The sequence below is a fragment of the Wyeomyia smithii genome, chromosome 2 (assembly GCF_029784165.1).
Source record: "Wyeomyia smithii strain HCP4-BCI-WySm-NY-G18 chromosome 2, ASM2978416v1, whole genome shotgun sequence".
NCBI classification, from domain to species: Eukaryota; Metazoa; Arthropoda; class Insecta; order Diptera; family Culicidae; genus Wyeomyia; species Wyeomyia smithii.
In genome coordinates, this window is record NC_073695.1 from 104,445,916 (window position 1) to 104,465,461 (window position 19,546).

At 38.0% G+C, this 19,546-nt stretch overlaps 1 protein-coding gene across 4 annotated transcripts; it reads right to left on the reverse strand.

Moving 5' to 3' along the window:
* Positions 1–6,318: 6,318 nt before the first annotated feature.
* LOC129724468 (FAS-associated factor 1) lies at positions 6,319–13,805 on the reverse strand. Of its 4 annotated transcripts, none has more exons than XM_055679401.1 (14): positions 13,659–13,805; positions 13,383–13,589; positions 12,377–12,445; positions 12,029–12,317; positions 11,916–11,954; positions 11,478–11,704; positions 11,307–11,410; positions 10,894–11,241; positions 8,137–8,261; positions 7,929–8,074; positions 7,714–7,868; positions 7,517–7,653; positions 6,985–7,460; positions 6,319–6,924 (listed from the first exon to the last, which is right to left on the reverse strand). In XM_055679401.1, exons 2-14 carry the CDS (start codon positions 13,419–13,421, stop codon positions 6,844–6,846), a joined length of 2,235 nt encoding a protein of 744 aa, XP_055535376.1. In that variant the 5' UTR covers positions 13,422–13,589; positions 13,659–13,805; the 3' UTR covers positions 6,319–6,843. The 4 variants fall into 4 exon arrangements, with proteins under 4 accessions (XP_055535376.1, XP_055535374.1, XP_055535375.1 ...); XM_055679399.1 differs by having other exon boundaries at positions 10,894–11,244; XM_055679400.1 differs by having other exon boundaries at positions 10,894–11,244; positions 13,649–13,771.
* Between the last annotated feature and the right edge of the window lie 5,741 nt (positions 13,806–19,546).

The following is a 19,546-nucleotide window of genomic DNA, read 5'->3' on the forward strand; positions in this document are numbered from 1 at the left end:
ATATAGATGTGTCCGAATCGCCCAAACAATAAAAAAAAGTCTAATTAACACGAATATATATTATGAAATATATTTATCGTAGCTGCAATAAAGCTGAAAAAGAACTGCTTCAGAAAGACAGAATGTGCAATTTTAGCCATGGAATTGTCATATAGGCGCTTATTTAGGCTATAAACCAACTACTGTTGGCTGTAAAAGAGTTTTTCTACAAGCTGTACAAAGAATGAATAATCGCTTCTACAGAATCGATCAGCATGTATAAAAGTTGTTCAAATGGCTGAGTTATTTCTTACTAAGCCCTTGTTCGGCTATTTAAGAAGCCGAATGTAACAAGTAGATAATTTAGTTCTCCAAAACCGACTGATTAAACTCTTAGAAATCCATTAATAACCCTATGCTCTGCTCAGCCATCAGCTGAATAGGATTAGTTATAAAAGCGCTTATTTATTAAAAAAAATGTTTCTTGGGATACCTCTAAATATTGTAAGTAAAGAGGGCCCCACGAAAATATCTGCCCCGGGCCCCCCAGTACCCGAATCCGGCCCTGCTAAATAAGTTTGCATATTAACAAAAAATATACGCTGCATTACAAACTAATTTCATTTTTTGTCTTATGATAACATTTTCAGTTCAGTAAGGCGGACAATGTATGAAGTTTTTACGAAGGTGCGATGAACGAAGCAGACTTAGAACGAAAATTCCTTTTCCAGACGGGACTCGAACCCGCAATCCGTTGTTCTTGTTGGGTACATTTTACACTGTGACCAGTTCCGATTTGATGTAAGCCTCATCGCACCACTATTCGCGTTGACGGTGTTGCTGATATTTGTTTGGTTTGTGCATGCGAAAAAAAAGGAAGGAAATATCTTTGCTTTTGTCATCACGCATATTTTGACAATTACATATGAGTGTTCACGTAGGTGCGAACAGCCTTCAAAATCTCTTTCAACGCGAATAACCCGAATTAGATTGATTGGTTTCCACTTGCCAAATAGGTTTCGTCCCAGTAAGGCATATATGGAATAAATTCCACATACATATAAAGTTTACAAAGTAGAGTGAGGAACCTTTTGTAAGCAGCTTATGCAGCCTCCTGTTCATAGAGACGAAATACTCAAAATGTGTAAGGCGAAATACATACACCAATAATAGTCCAGCAATGAGCCAATTGTCAAATGTTCTCGGCTGGTAGAGATCGTTAGAGTCAATATAGGATCGGAGCACTGAATCCGGAATTATCCTATGCAGCTAGTCTGTACCGTCAGATACCAAAACTCCGAAAACAAATGTAGCACATGGGCTTTGTTTTGCATACAAAAAAACGCCCTTTATATAGCCTCTAAAACCAGACTTGTTAGGGGGCTGTGGAACTTTGAAATAGATTAGCCAGTTGAAATTGTCTCAGGCTCCATTTATTTCGCACTCTTTCACCAAGAATTCGTCGCAACGGAGAAGCAAAGACACAAGACATTGTCATATTTCATCTTAAGATATAAATTAACCCCTGAAAATGCACCTAATCTGGTACAATTTTGTCAGTTTCTTAATTGAAATATAGGTAACGTTTGGGGTAGAAAAAATTGACTTATTTCGGATGGTGGTTAAAAATAACTAAGACAGATAATTGAGTTTGATAAATTTCTCATGGTAACTAATTATGTGAGCTTACTGGAAAACAAATCTACGCCCTTGTGAGCGGGTTTACGGCAGTTAACCGGAACATTCGCCATGGCGGACGAAAACATGCGTGTGGGCATATTGGGCGAGTTCGCCAACTTGAGTACCACATCGATAGTAAGCCACTCCATCTCCTCCAACGATCACTTCGAGTAATGGGACGACACCTAATCCGGCCAAAACACGGTCTTCGGTCTTATGGTTTCTGTGTGTGTCGCGCGCGCGTTTATGTGTGTGTCAGTGTGTGTGTGTGTGTGTGTGTGTGTGTGTGTGTGTGTGTGTGTGTGTGTGTGTGTGTCAGTGTGTGTATCTGTGGCTTTGTGTCAGTGTGTGTGTATGTGTGTGGCAATGTATGTGATATATTTCTTTACCAAAGTTTTATGTGAATCGGATGACATACAAATTTTTCCCAGTCTTGTGAAACAGTTCGGAATGATCGGATAATCAACAGCCTATGGGAAATTAACCGTACTTTTCGAATTTTTGGGTCCCGGTTTGCAAATCGTCGCTCCAAATCCGCCAATCCCGGAGCCGTGAAATGGGAAAATATAAAACGAATGTACTTTGATGTACGATTTCTTATTTTACCTTGAAAGGCCAATCAAATGCCTTCAATTTTCTATAAAATCTTATAATCGGTCAAACGGCTCAAAAGTTACAAATTTTTGAAAAATGATTGTCGATTTTTGGCAACCCTAATTCAGAAAGGATCACCCTAAGGACCAAACAAAAATATACGGGTATAAAGTTTTTCGATAAAGAACAACTATACCAATGTTGAGCATGATCTGAAAAAAAAAATCTGATAATAAGAAAGGTTTAACGGCATTTTAGGTGAATAACATTTTCTGACATCAGAAATGAGTTCAGCACCTCAAAATTGGCATTATAACGTCATTTTCAATCATTTTAGAAAGACTTTTAGGTTTTTTTCCATTTTTTGTCCAGAAACCCGCCACTGTGTGGGGGATTGAAAACACTTTGTGTACAGATAATTCATCGCAGATTGCCTGCAATACTTTTTACCAGAGCCGGATTTAAAGGGGGACCGGGCCTCCGCATTTTTGGGGCCCCACAAAAAGTTTTTTTCTTTATCAAAAGTAAGATTCAATCAAGAAAAGCAGCAAGAAAATTTGAACAGACCATTTCAATCTGAAACTTTCCTTTAGTTTTATTTTTTCGCGAGCGTCAATATCACAACTACATCCACAGAAATCACCTTGGATTCTCTTGGAAGGACACACATTAACACACCATTTGAATCGGACCAGCGCGCATGGGAGGTGCTTACTTGTCTGAATTAGGGATACCAGATGTACGCTGCAAAATGCAGATTTTCAGAGTCCGTGTCCAGATTTTATTGACCTGCAGATGTGTGAAGTTTTTTCCTAGTTTCTGTAGATTATTATCAGGATCGCCTTATATTTGCGCAGTCTTTCTCAAATTGTGTGCAAATTTTCGATTCCATCGACGGGAATGCATGATTAGGGGCCGTTCCTAAACCACGTGGTCATAAAGAGGGGGACGGGGGGGTTTGTCAAAAGACCACGAAAGACCACGCACGGGTGTGGGGGGTTAACGAAATGACCACGTGGTCTTTTTTCCTGACTTATAATTTATTGTTGCCACCAAGTGAAGAAGCTTTTGCATTTTAGCAGTGGTGGGCACCATTCCGCTAATTCGCTAATTCGCTAATTCGCTAATTAGCGACGCTAAAATTCAGTTAGCGATTTAGCGATTTCGCTAATTTTTGAGCTGGTTAGCGAAACTGTTAGCGTCGCTAAAATTTTGGCCTTCGAAACGCTAATCGCTAATTCGCTAAATTTTGTAGAGAAGCGACAATAGAAATATTTAGAAAAACTGTGAATTGCTGATGGCGTACGTAAATTGCTTCGAAAGATGAACATACTCTACTGCGAAAGTTACTTTTGTCAGTTTTTTTTACCCTAGAATGGAGTTCCAGTTGTCGTACAAGCCACAGGAGCATTTTAAAGGACAAGCACAAGGTCTAGATTGAATTTTCGGCACACCAAGAACTTTGGTAAATTGCAATGCGCTTGAAATTATGACAACTTTGGTTCTACTTTTTCGATTCAGATAATAATTGAATTTTTATGAAAACTTCCTAACATTCAATGCAAGCTAAATAACTTTTGTTATTCTTGTTTTTAGAAAATCAAATATGAATACCGTTTCGTGAACCTCTTACTGTAAATAGCTTTAAAAAGTAATTGTTTTCGTTTGTTTAACCAAAACAGATCAAAGTGGTCCAAATCCTACAAAACACGAGCAATAAATATAGCGATATGACTATTTAGGACATATTAAAAAGTTAGCGATTAGCGATTAGCGAAAGTTCCGCTAATGTGGGTTTAGCGTTTAGCGATTGTCTAGCTAAATTTCCCGGTTAGCGACTTAGCGATTAGCGTCGCTAAATTTTCGGTTAGCGGTGCCCACCACTGCATTTTAGAAATATAGAACGTACTGAAAGCTTAATAATAAAAATGTAAAAAATTCAAGCAAATTTTTGGCACTTGACAAATGAAAAGACCACGTGGTTAAAGTTGCAAGGAGGGTGTGGGGCGGGGGTTGGTCAAAAGGCCACGAAAGACCACGGGGGGGGGGGGGGGGTAGTGATCAAAATATGATCACGTGGTTTAGGAACGGCCCCTTATCTTGCATTCCTGTCGATGAAATCTAAGATAAAATAGAGTTATGTAAAAAAGAATACTTAGCCTTATTTATGAACCACATTGGCGCCGTTCAGGGGTCTATTACGAGCATCAATTCGAAATTGTTTTTTTCCACAAACCTGTGCCTTCCTCTTAATAACTTAACTACCGTGAGGCGCCCTAATTCTGCGCACTTCGTATCAAAATGTTGATGCCGTTTAGTTAAAAAGGAAGCATAAGCAAAAAGTTGACATTTGATATATAGGAAATCAATTTCAATCATTATTTTTGGAAATCTGCTTTTAATTTTTTTTTTTTAATATTCTAATACGAAGTGCGCAGAATTAAGAGCCGTGCAGAATTAGAACGCTTTGCGGTAACAAGTTTAACAGCTCACTGGCTAATTTCTGCTACAAATGTTGACACTTAACACTAGTGATATGTTTAGCTGAATAAATTTTCGTGTATACTTTTATTAATTAGTTGGTTTGTAGGTATTTCAGAACTAATCATTTGCCTGGAGAAACGCGGACGCGGAAAAATAAAAGACGTCTACTCGCGTTGCACGCTTCACAGATATGCCCTAGAGCTCAAACTGGAAATAAACGAAAGATTCGTGCTTTTTACCCATTCTTGTGAATTTTGGTGCCCTTAACCAGCTCGAAACTGCGATTAATCTTAAGAGACTTAAATGAAGTTTACCGGTAGGCAAACATAGAAGCAACGAATCCGGCGAACAATTATACTCTGCGGCCTTTTCACGCACTTCTAAGCTGGCTAGAGTCACCAAAATTCACGGGAATGGTTAAAAAGCTATAATCTTACATATTTTTCAGGGCGTGGAGCAAAATCTGTGTTGACCAGCGTTATTATCCAGTCACCGTGAAGCAGTATAAAACAATTAATCACTAAGTCTGTGCCGAATAAGAATATCGAATTTCAAAATTGTATACATATAATCATACATCTAAAAAATAAGAAAAACTTTAGTTTCTGAAAGGTTAAGCTTCAGAATTAACTGTGTGCCATATAATACACATGTAAAGTAAATCCTTGGTGCTACATTCCGGATTCGGAACTTGACCTTCTGTTTATTTATAGACAGACTTCGCATCCGACTGTTTAGTGTACAGGACAATTCGTCCCCTTAATTCTAGAACTAGATAACTCGAAAATTGATGTTTCGAGAAAAACGAGTTTGAAAATTTGACCTATTCTGGTGATGACGATTCAAATGCAATTATTAAAGGTTCAGATTTAATGAAACGCTTCCATATCGTTTCAAGCCCGTTATAGCAACGAAAAAATCAACAAAAAACCGAGGAATTTAGTTTTATTACAGAATACGCTTGTTTTTCGTTGAGATATCTAATTTTTTTAATTGATGAATAACTTTTTTCTTGTAATCGTTGTTCAACGAGTTTTGGATATGTTATAAAGCTCGACGTGATAAATATGATGGCATACTTAACTCAAAATCGACAAATTTCGAGTTATCTAGTTCTAGCATTAAGGGGACGAATTGCGGGGCTATCGCTACGATCCTACTGACACTAATAGCGAATTTCTTTATTCCACTGTGTACGGGCAAAACTGCCGAGGAATAATAAAACGTCATCGCCATTTAAGACGCAAGTAAGAAAGAGATACCAGATAATTGTTTACGAACTTAGCACGTGCGGTGGTGGGTTGAAGCTGACAAATTTTACAGTGCGCTTCAGGCAGCATAGCAGGTCAAAACTGGGCCAAAATCGAGCGAATAAAGAAGGGTTTTGACAGCAGTTAGTGCGCTTCCAGGTCAAAACGAGGTAAGCTGGTGGAATAAAGAAATTCGCTGTAAGTCTCTCCCGAGCCGAGGCTCGAACCTACGACTGGCCTGATGGGCCAGCATCGTACCTCGAGACTATCTGGGAGATACACATGTACCATATTTAATAATTATTCGGATGCAATAAACGCGATCAGAAGCTATCTTTGAGGACCACTGTTTATTTTCTGCACTGCCTGATTGGCATATTAATTATTTGATTTATCTGTACAACTTTTCCACTGCTATTTCATCTGTCGTTTGATCTTCCTCGATTTAAGAACTGAAGTTTAAGCATGAAATTTTGTTTTACATTTCTGTATCAGAAATTATACCGTTCTGCAATGTAGTACAAACCGATGATAAGCAAGAGAAACTGTCGGTGCCAAACACTAAGTTAATAATAGAGCCGAACGTTTCTAAATAAATATGTCATTCATTTTTAAAAGAAAATTTATAATATGATTCAAAATGGTTTTGTCTGGAATTCTCAAGCAGGTTCAGAACAAAACGGAAATTTTGGGTGAAAATTCAAAGCATTCAATGACTGACCGTTATAAGGAAAATATAAACAGGTATGAATCTTGTTATTTTATGTCACTTAATAGTACTTCATGTTTCGAAAACAGTGACGGGTTTTGAGGGTAGGTTACGGTCTTCTTGGTAGTACAACAAACAGTGAGGCAATCATCGCTCCTCCAAGATTAACGTTTCCTGCGGGTATAATTTGAGTTCTTTCAAAGTTTGTTTGTAGTTCAGTGCCGTGAGCTGTTACGAAAATAAAATTAAATATGACATGCACGTAAAGCATCATTACACCATACTCACATCGCGTCGTGGCCAGCTGGAAATCACCTTGTACTCATCAATCAGGAACCCTTCCCCTGTAATAAAATTTAACAAGATTTGCAGAGAAGTGTCGGTCGTGAATCGCCTCTCTATCATCGGACCCGTCGGGGGTCTAATTCTAATTTTGGTTATATTTTCTCCAGCTATCTGGTCTGGCTCAGGAGGGACTGTAATTCTGGCATTAACCCGAATTAGTTCTCGTTTCGCTTCTGCATCAGCTCGTTCAGACTCCAGCCGACGCCGTTCAGTCTGCATCATCAATTCTTTCTGACGTTTGGCCTCTTGTTTCGCCCGGTCCGCTTCCAAACTTTCGCGGTAGGCAGCATCTTGCTCCAACTTAACCTGCTCCCTAGCTAGGCGTTCATTTTCTTCACGTAGTTCAATCTTCAGCTGTTCACTGTACATGTCGGCTGCTTCCATCAGTTGTGATAGTAAATCGTCAACACTGACATTACCTGAAAATCGACATTAATTATTACTATTATCTATCCCTTAAGCTCCAAACACTCACCATAAATAACCTGGAAAACCTCGCATTGGCTACGATTTTTTGCTATCACAAGTATGGCTGGTAATCTATCAGTTGGAATGTTCCGAACTGTAATCGAAGCAGTCATTCCAACACAAGCCGAAATGGACGATAAAAACCTAGAAAGAAATTCATTGGTTTCAAACACTGCAATTGTGGCCCTTATTTCGTTTTCGTACATATTCTTATTGCTTTCGAATGTGAGATCCCAACCATAGAGTACATAATGATCCAAAAACATTTGAATTATGCTTTCACATGCAAGCAGCTGGCCACAGAATACATTCGTCAGTACGCTACCATCATGGTGCAGATAGATCGCCATTAGTTTGCGCTAAAACATACAAGCAGTTCGTTAAACAATAATAACATAATAAATTAACAATCAACCCACATCTCGAGCCGAGGGACGGCAAGCTTCCTTTAGTGCATCTTCCAAACTTCCCTGGAAAAACATTGGATGTTGCGGGCCGTACCGCTCTACGAAATTTTCCACAAACTGTATGCTTCCGATCGTTTCGTCGTCCACATTGTCAGGGACTAAGAAATGTGTGATACTAAGTTTTATTCAAACAGTACAATTGGACCAATGTTACGCTTACTCAAATGCTTCAAGTGGCTGTTGATGGGCGTCTCCGTGAATATATCGTCATCATTATTGAAGTCTGACGCATCCTCAAACTCCTCACCGCTGCTCTCGGAATCAATAATGATGGGCATGCTGTCACTAGAGTTTCAAATCGAATTAAAATGTCCATTGTTTAGTAGCATTAAGATAATTGTATGAATGTATCATTTTTGGTTGAAATAGCAAATTTAATAGCAATAAAATACCACACAAACACAAACTTCGTAACCACTGCAATTCGCAGTAGAGCATCTTTATACACATTTTTTATTCAATTTGTGTTAATCCAGATGTACTCGGAATGTTTAAAGATCGTCATTCACTTTTTTTAATTCACCCTTCATTTATTCACTCCCATGAATTTCAAGATGATACAAAAAGGTTTCCAATCAATAAAGCACACAACGCTTACGTAAGGTCCTCAATTAATTAGAAGCTATAAGATTACGATTTTAATGTGAATAATTTATGTCAAACCACACAAGAGTTATACTTCGACGGAGAGGTCTCTCGACTATTCAATATGGCGATTTGATAACAAAAAATACAACAACACAACTCTCAGAACTGAATGGTAAATATTATCAGAGTCGGTGCTATTGTACCGGCTCGGATGTCCAAAAAGGCTATTGCTTCGAAAAAAATGAACAAGCAAGAAATCCACGAAGTAATTTTGAGTGATCGTAAAGTTGAACGAGATTGGTTGATGGAACATGTTGAAAATATTTCAATTCGTTCCGAAATTCAATCGAGAGTTGTCTGTAAAGTGAAGACATGACCTGATTCTACTCTGCTGGCAAAAACGTCTGTTGAAAAGGTTATAGCGTCTGTATTTTAAGATATTCACGAAATGATATTCGACTTTCTTAAAAGCTAAGCAAAGCGAAAGTTAATGCCAGAATCATCGTCCCTCCAGTCCCTTCAAAGCAATGTGCTACATTCCGATTCGGAACTCGACCTTCTGTTGATTATACACAGACTTCACAGCCTACTGTTCAAGTGTACAGGACAATTTCGGGACTAGCGCTACGATCTGCTGACACTAACACTGCCGCTCATAGCAAGTCCGTCCCAATTGCTTTTTTGTGCTGACGAGAAAACAGCAATTGAAAATCGTAACGCTTTAGGTGAAATTTTGCACTTAAAAGCTTTTTCAATCGAGACCATCAACAGAATTTAGTACTACAATGACAATCTAACACTATTGCATCATAAAACTTGCGTAAACACTGAAATTTGATTAAAATTTGTTAAAAATCATAAGCTGGGACTCACATGCGATTACTTTTACGGTTCGTAGCCAGAATGATAGCAAGTCAGTCCCATAGCCAGCTAAGACCGGTGATGAAAAACAAACTACTGCAAATCGATGGCGGTGCTATAGCTTGCGTTTGGAATGAATCCATCGCTGGTCAATTCATAAATAACCTTCTGTCGTGCTTCATTAAACAAGTTTTTTTTGTGAGAAGCATAACGTAATGTACCAACTGCGCCGCTCAAAATAAAATAAGATTTTGTTTCTACATTTGATACTACTGATAAATTCAAAATCAGTTTAGGTGTAGGAACTCGTTCTAAATTTCCCTGAGAGCGGTCACACGTTCGTGACGGTGGGCAGCTTCCACGTAGCAGTGGAAGTGAATATGAAAAAAAAAACACCTATAGCTTAGGAAAATGTTTGCAGCTAAGTAGCATACCGAAGTATTTGGTATAACTGACAAATTCTTCAAAACAAAATTCACGACAATAATTGAACAATTCTTGCCCACATCTTTACATAAAATAGGGATAAAATACGAAAAGTAGTATTTACTAAAGAATGCTTTAACTAACAATACAGTGACACACCTAAAGCGTTCACTGTCAACAAACAACAGCTGAAGGAAGCTACTGGTGGAAACTTTGTTATGAAGAAAACATTGTACTATCAGCTAGAGCCACACGATGTGAAACGCGTAAAATTTAATCAAACCTCCTATCGAATATCACTTGGTACATCCAATTCTAAACCTGAAGACCATAAGTTGTGGTAAATATCACATTTTTCATAATCATTATTGGCTGTGGGGTTAAATTGCGAAGATTTTTGCTATGGGACCGACTTGCGATCACTCTTGCTATGAGACAAACCGACTTGCTATTTTTTTCATAGTTCCTCAGAACGAAGTATTCAAAAATATTTGTTCTATCGAAAGTAGATATAAAAAGGAATTGATTCCATAAATAAACTCAAAATTGATAAAAATGCAATTGGGACGGACTTGCCATGAGCGGCAGAACAGTCTCTCCCGAACCGAGACTCGAACCTACGACAACTGGTTTGTTAGGTCAGCATCGTACCTCGAGACCAGCTGGGGATTCGACTATTTTACGAAAGGAAAAAATGATCAGCGGCGATTATTATTTGTTGGATGAAATCTTAATAAAAGGCCTCACATGTCAAAGAAAAAAGGTGTGAATCATCAAGCTTGTCACAAATCAGAGAACAAACACTGCCTTTTTCCTACAAGTTTCTTGGCAAAGTTAAATAAAATCTAGGCCAGAACAAAAAAAAATCATGATGCACTTGTTAAAGCGAACTTTTGTTTGCATCAATTGCAGACAACTGTCAATATACGGGACAGTTGGCTTGTTGGATTAGCACTGTATCGCGAGACAAACTGGAAAGCATCGGTGTACTTGTGGTGATTATTAGAACCAAATTTATCAATACCAACAATCAATTACTTACCTATTATTGTAAACATTTCTGCTGCTACTACTGGTACTGGTACTAGCCGTATTAGCTGCAGTGTTATTATTGGTTATTTTCACTGACCCGTCCTGGTCGGCTCGTTTCAGCACCAGATTATGTTCCCTCTCAACACCGGATTCTGCCAGTGTCGTGCTATTGGTGACATTGTTGGGCCAGCCAGACCACACCTGGTGCCGTACCGGAATGTCCGTGATAGAGTACAAATCCGTTTTGATAGACAGAATATTCTGTTGCCCAGGAAATTTGAGTACCAACAAACTAGCTTCTGGTTGGACATTAATATGCAGTGTGTAGATTTGCTTGTTCTGCGAGGAAAGTGGATCGCTGCTAAAACAAATTGTAATGAATATCAATCGTGCTGTTTCATTCACCATTAATATGAAGCTTACGATTCTCCAACAAAGCCCTCAACAGTCATATCTGTCAGAATGAGATTAACTTCCTTGCCTATATTGAGCGATTTGAGCACCGTTGTGGAGTTTTGGACCCCCTTCTGTTCATGATTGTTGTTCAGTATTAAAATCTAAGTTGGATGCAGAATGAAATCAACATGTACATACTTGCTTGCCCTGTTCCCATCCTTTCAGCGCCTGTCGACAAACTGGAACACCAGTTTTTTCGCAAATCTTGGTTTTTAATTCGCCCACCGTGGCATGATTCGATATGCTTAGTAAGTGCAGCTCGTTGTTAAAGTGAATTCTAAATACAACTTCATGCGGTTTGGTGTCTAAATAGTTCAGTGCACTACGGAAATCGTTGTTACTGCTAGATCGCGAAGAAGATGCTCCTGAAGCGGAAAAATTATGAAATTATCATCAAATAACTGACACACAAATCTATACATTGAAAATGTTATGAAGTAATGAAAGCGCATGAAAACTAGCATTTATTCTCAAATTTGCTCTAGGTATTAACCATTTAATTTCATGTCAAACGGAAGATGATGTAGGTGTTATGTGTGAGGTACGATGAATGATTATCAAAACCAACATCTATACCTGGTTCTATAAATCCAAACGAATCATCAAAAGAAAAGTCTGCATCGCCATTAAGAAAATTACAATAGTTACAATTTGCACTCCACATATTTCTAAATAACGTCAAAACTTACCAGCATCCAGGCTGCGATTATTACTAGAAGCATCACTGCTTGCACCAAGTGCATTTTTTACCGGAGACGAGGGTGCTGTCATAAGTTCCTCCACATTTGCCATAGCTTCTAAGGTGTTCAGGTTATTTGAAGAGCTAGTAAAAGCTGATCCCGTTGCTACGCTGTCACTACTGAAGTTTATCATGTTCATCATAGAGGCACTGCTACTACTACCACCACCATCACCTGTACTTCCAGCTGATGTGCGCTGCTCTTGTGGATCCTGCGGTAACACTCTATGAACCGCGACCTTAAAGAAGCACATGGTGATCAAGAAATGATATTTGATAATTGAAACAGGTTTTCTACCAAAAGATCCCAGTTGCTTTCATCCAGGTGATAAATTGCTTCAACTACATCCTCAATTGCAGTAATACTCTGAAACCAAAGAGAGTCGATGACATTTTTAGAGACATAGTTAAAGTGGGTGAGGTACATTAGCGTTACATTTCGGAATCGTATACAAAGCGGTGGATAGAACAACAAGTGACGCCACAATAAAACGAGGAAAACTAGTGAGGTTTAAGACTATCACACTCATTTTGGTTTACGACCGTGTCCAATTTTCGTACGAAGAGATCTATTCGAACAAATTAGTAAATGCTATTACCGTTTTCGAATTAGCTGAATAAAGGTGCGTTCAAATGGTTGATACTTTCATACGAACGTAATACGGCCGTGAACAGCAATAAAGGTGTATCAGAATGCTCGTTATATAAGTAAATTTATAATTTTCCTATTTTTTATGCATATTTTTATATTTTTTTGCTCAATATTACTCAAGCTTACCCAAAAAAAAAACCTAAGATGATTGATTAACTTAAATTTTAACTGGAAAAGCTTATATTTGACTATTCAACATTACTACAACTTGTTTTCAAAACCAAGCGATGTTTTTTTTCACATATCAATTATTTGACACGGCACAAAGCGATTTATTTGATTCCATTCGATTCGAAATCTGGTTCTGTTTTCAAAATTTTTATATTGAATTGTGTGATCTTCAAATTAATTAAATAAATACAAAACTGAGAGAAGATATAAACCTTTTAGAATAATGTGCTCTTTGTTCATGTTGAAATAAAAATTCAATTTATTGCAAAAGTTGCTGAGCAAAAAGAATTTCTACTTAAGCAAACTCATCCAAAACAAGTGCTTGTCAATGCATACAGGCATACACTTACTCAACAAAGTAATTGTAACTCTAACCTTTAAATATAATCTGCAACGAACAAGATCACATACAAGGGCCGTCTAGGTCAGTACTTGACCCCATAAATATATTATAATATGTAACCTTTGCTGGTATACTCACCTGAAAATTAGCCAAAATTTCTTCCCGATTCTCGGACATTGTGTTTCAAACTCAACGAAGCCAGCGAAAACCGAATTTCTTTTTTCTTCAAACGCTAGAGAAAGAACACCAGACCGACGACGTCTTAACTATGCTGCGCTGTGACAGAACCTTCAATTTCGCGTTCTCATCGGATTTTGTTCTACAGTTTGTCTCCACTTTCGAGGGCTTAAAAATAAAAGTTTATCGATAAAGCATTAAATTTCCACACCACAACAATTACTGACAAGCAGTTACCTAATTACGATTGAAAATAATTCGAATAAAACTACGCTATTCGTCGCCTGCTATACTCAAAGTTTTTCTTTCTTTGCTAGCTGCACTACGCACGAAACGAACTTTCCTGATGATGGTTCAATTCATACAAAGTGCTCAATCGGAGACTCTTCGTTTGCAACGATTACACCAACACAATTATAAGCTGCTGCGTCGTTTTGACAGCTGCTGTGGAAAAGTTGAACAATCCGAACCATACCATCAAAGCATACAGAGTTGCCTGATGTGCGGATTTTGCAAAAGTTTTTATTCGAGTGCATCCACTTCTCAGTGAAAACATTTATTATTGTGTAAATGTTACCAAGATCCTTCTGAAACTAAATCAAAGTTTCAGTGAAATCGGCTGTTTTGTATGCTGTTTTCAAATGTGGCCATATAGCAAATACAGTAGAAAAACAAGCGGAAAGATCCACATGAGCATATTTTTACGAAACAGTCGAACTTGTGAAGCAAACAACTTTTCCACAAATGGATTGGCAGCCCTGTACGTATATCACTCTCGCAGAAAATCAGACAAATTAAGTGAAGTACTAGACGTTCTGTTTTGTTTATAATATGAAATACCACAGGTTGAAAACAGATGTAGCACGAGTGAGTTATTCAAACTTCGTCGAAGTGGTACTAGAACAGCACAACCAAAATAGGTCAAAATGTGCGTGATGACAAAGGAAAAATTAACCTTTATTCCATGGGCGTAGCCAGAATTTCAAAAAGGGGGGGGGGAGTTCTTCAAAATTTTAGAAGTAAAAAATGGTAAAAAAATTTCGTTCTCTCTACTTCACACACTGTCTGCTTAATGAACTAAAAAATGGTATTTTGATGAATAGAAAAAAATACTAGTGTTTAGTGATTGTTACATCAAGGCCAGGCTTCGAAACGGTCAGCATTTTCATTTGATCTCGCTTTCTTATCGTGCATCACAGTCGGCTTTCGCTCATCGATGTAAAACAACCGTCGCCTCTCGAACAAAGAAAAGGATGGTCATTCGACACCACGCATCAAAGCGATTCACACTGTCATTCGTTTGGCGATGTTATTTCGCCCTATTTCTGTCTGCTTCGTTCTATTTATGTTGAGAAATATTATTACAAGAACAATGATATGAATAATTTACGAAATATCTGCACCCAACGTGAGGTAATTCTCATTTCTAGAAAAAATGTCAAAATACGTTTGAGGAAAAAAACGTTGTGGTGGCGGTGCTCGTTTGACATGTTCGTCCAAGAATGTATTAAAACAGCGAGCCTTGCTAGCGTCAGAGGAAGAAGAAGACGATTATCGCAGTGTAAAAAGTAGTTCTACCTTGACCATTTCGAAGCCTGCATCAAGGCAAACAGTGAAAAGTTGACCTTGACATCAGAGTGGAAAATTTGATTATTCTTTGTCCAACCTCGAATATAAATAGATTTTCTTTAGAAAAAACTCTTTAGTTCATTTAAAACTTTGGACATATCATTTTGGCGACGAGGATCTCAAGAATCCACGAACTTGGCAGAAGATAGAGATGATCAGCAGACGCAACAGGAAATTCAAGATATGATTCTCAAGGTGGCCCAACTTTTACAGCAGATGGCGGCTCAGCAGCAGCAGCCTCAATATCAAACCCCGGAGCAGATGTTGGAGTCCCTCTTATCGAACATCACCGAGTTAGTTTTCTACTAAGAAAACGGAGTTACGTTCGGACACTGGTTTAACCGCTACCAGGACCTCTTCAAAAACGACGCAGGCCAGCTGAATGATGCGGCGAAGGTACGTCTGCTTCTCCGAAAGCTGGACACCCATTCGCACAACTGCTATCTTAACTAAATCTTATCAAAGCTTCCCAAGGACGTGAAGTTTGAAGAGACAGGTGCTTATTCCGGGTTCCTTCACGGTGAAATACATATATTTCACTTTTTGAGACCTATTCCCAATTCCACCTCAAGTGAGGTGACAAAAATCACCTCCGTGGAGTGAGATTGACAGTGAAGTGAAAATGAAAATAGGACAAGTGAAATGAGCGACATTCCCAGCTTAAAAAATTTCCAAGTCCCGGAAAGTCGATTTAGCTGAAATTGTGTATGAGGACATTTTTTCGAGAAGAGGAAACTTTTGAGCCTTACCGCTAAACGAAATTCGAAGGTCAATTTTTTCCTTACGTTCCATAAGCCGCAGCTCAAAAAACTGTAAGTTCCAGAGAGTCGATTTTTTTCAAGAAAAAAAAAAGATTCGTCTCGTTACTAAAAAATAATCCCCGTATATATTATCACTAGATCATAAATTAATCGATTTTAAAACTTCCCTATCTTCGTGAAATCATTTAACCGTTCAAAATGGTCATGAAATAATTCCACGCGAAACGTCGCTTTTTCCGTTTTTACTTCACTCATATGACACTTATAATAACCCAGATTCCACGGCAGATGTCACTTTGCGACGTTTTTCTCACTTACGTGAGTCCCGTAATAGGATTACATTCACTTCACTCTGATTTCACTATGAAGTGACTCCCGTAATAAGCACCACAGTCAAGATTTTCAATAAAATCTTGGGGCATCAAACGTCAACGTTCCGGAAGCGGTTCATGTGCCTTTTCACGATTATTGTTAACCATCTGCCGATGAGCACTCAGCAAGCAGAGAGCACTCAACCGCTATTCAACCATTGTTGACCTCAGCCAGCTTTTCACCCGACGAAATGTGCTGAACGGGCTGCGACTTGTCCAGTTGCTCAAAACGTAGCATTGCATTTGTAAATTAGTTTATGTTTTCCTCAATGTGTAGCACTAACACCTTCGTACGTAAGTAAATCTATAGGATTTCGCGCTAACTCGATCAGATGTTAACAGCACCGTCCTAGAATAAAGCAATCCACGAGACAGTTGCGATCAGTTGATTCCAATTTGTTTTCAACTTTTGACAGCCACTGGTATGTTCAAACGGTCGCAACATGGATACAATCCGGATCGAAAAGCGTGGAAAACAAGCGTTGCCCGATCGATTGCTTTAGTATCAATCCTTCACACAACAATAATGCATATATCACTTTACATTTTTCCCAGCATTAAGAAATCTCGTGTTCAGTTGTGTTTTGGTTTTGCAATTTCAAAACTTACTACCAACTTTTTTTGAAAATTTATCTGTTTTAACATTTAAAAAAGACTGAAGTTTTGTTTTAATGAATATATCTTGACTTCTGGGAAATTGTCTGGAATACAGATAAATTTTCAGAAAAAAAAATGCAAAGCTTCTTAGGGTAGTAAGGCCTACACACCTACAAAGTTTCATTAAATCCTTATAGAGGGTGCTCCCCAAGGAGGTTTATACAGGTGAGGAAGTAGTAATTCCGAATTGTTTACCAGTGCAAAACTATTAAAATATGTGAAAACTTTTTTTAAATTTCTACTGAAGGTTTTTTTTCATATTGTGAGTGTTTGGAATACATACAGCCCTCTAAACTTTGAAATCTTGATGATGACGTCATCGTGCAATGATCTATACGCGAAATTCGATATGTATAAACTTTACAATTTCCATCATCATTCTACTATATTGGATAGTAATAGAAATTCAATGAATATAAGATCCAGCTCTTTCAAGTTCTTACAGTCTGCTCTCGTGCTGCTGCAATGTTGATACCAAACCTTCATTTCTCCAACAAAATTGTCAACTTCGTAAAAAATTACGAAACTTTCGGTTTTGCGCTGGAACTCTTCCAACGACATGCGTATTACATTAGCGGAATGCAGCAAGGAAAACGCGTTGGCGGGTGCACTACCTTCACCGAACCGTGTTTCCAGTGAGGTTACAAGAGAATCAAGGTGAAGAATTGTCACAGCTCGGTTCCAATACTCCAAGCTAGGTGATGCAGGCGGATTTGCCCGGTACTTTTGCCGCTGCAATGTCCTTGGTGGATCAACTGAAAAACCTGTGCAATTCCACGCAACATAGGGCAAGCATTTCAATCAATTATTTTTGATCTGGCTCATACTTTACAAAGATGTTTCTATGGGCTAAAGATGTCGCTATTAGATATTGAAAACAAAATTCTGCACCAATGTCAACAACCAAGGGGGGGCACCGCCCCCCCCCTGCTCCCCTCTGGCTACGCCTATGCTCTATTCTCTAATTTTTTCAAAAACATAAGTTCACATAAATATCAGCAGATCCGTAGTTCCTAATAAGGTTGCAAAATTTGTCTCGCGGAAGATCGAGGTTTTTGCCTAAAAATAGGGGACTTTTATGAAAGATAAATTTTGCTCTTATAAATGAAACGAAATGAGCTGGTCTCTTGGCTAGTCTTCACAAATACAATAACACCACTTTGCAACTTTTGAAAATTCGAAAAATATATGATGACCAAATTTCCTACTTTGACATTATCGTTCGGTCTTGACGTTTGAAAATCAAACCACAATAATAGAGCTTTCTACGCCAGATCTCACCAATACTGGCTTAGTTGTGTTTCTTTAGAAAATCGTTTTGTTTTCAACCAAAGATCAGCTGATATTCAATTTCGAAAAATACTTCACTTATGAATCCTAGTTCATTAGTGTTACTTGTTTTGACAAACTTTGTTTTTGTGGAAAAATAGATGAAATAAAACTAAAAATCGGCTTACAACTTGAATAAAAGTTCGGGACAGGAGGAAATTTTTCGTTACCACCAGCGTGTTGATTATTTGCAACCAAAAATAAAACTTGTATTAGTGAAATCGACCACTATTACTAGCGCAGATAGGAAGGTCTATAACAAAATTGTTCATCGGTTGACGCCGTAGGGTTTGAATTTTAGAATCAGTACAGTACATGCACATAAACACAGAACTTTCTATCTGCGATAGTTTTAGTAGTCGGTTTCACTAATACATGTTTTTCTTGTTTGCGAATAAGCAACACGTTTGTAGGGAACAAACAATTTCCTTTTTAGTTTTTTATTTATTTAGTTTATTTTTAGTTTTGTTTAGTTCGTTTTTCTAACGACACGAAGTTAGCAAACTGAGTGATAGATGACATTTCACCTACGCACATTAGCAACGTGTATAGCCGTGTGAGCTTTTGCATCCTTCAAACTGAAAATCATCGCATTTCGTTGTTGCAATTTTTTATCACTTTTTGCCATTTTTACCGATTACTTACAGTAGCTTCTCCCGACTCCTGGTCACGGATAAGAGCTAAACCAAATATTTGTCCAGTTGCTCAAAACGTAGCATTGCATTTGTAAATTAGTTTATGTTTTCCTCAATGTGTAGCACTAACACCTTCGTACGTAAGTAAATCTATAGGATTTCGCGCTAACTCGATCAGATGTTAACAGCACCGTCCTAGAATAAAGCAATCCACGAGGCAGTTGCGATCAGTTGATTCCAATTTGTTTTCAACTTTTGACAGCCACTGGTATGTTCAAACGGTCGCAACATGGATACAATCCGGAACGAAAAGCGTGAAAAACAAACGTTGCCTGATCGATTGCTCTAGTATCAATCCTTCACACAACAATAATGCATATATCACTTTACATTTTTCCCAGCATTAAGAAATCTCGTTTTCAGTTGTGTTTTGGTTTTGCAATTTCAAAACTTACTACCATACTACCCTAAGAAACTTAACTTTTTTTGAAAATTTATCTGTTTTGACATTTAAAAAAGACTGAAGTTTTGTTTTAATGAATATATCTTGACTTCTGGGAAATTGTCTGGAATACAGATAAATTTTCAGAAAAAAAAATGCAAAGCTTCTTAGGGTAGTAAGGCCTACACTGCCGTGAGATGACAAAGTGACGTAAGTGCCACTTTCTCGAATATGAGTTTTTCATGCCAATTTGTTCATTATTCGAAGACCTATCTTTTGGTTTCTTCCTTTTCGTTGTTAC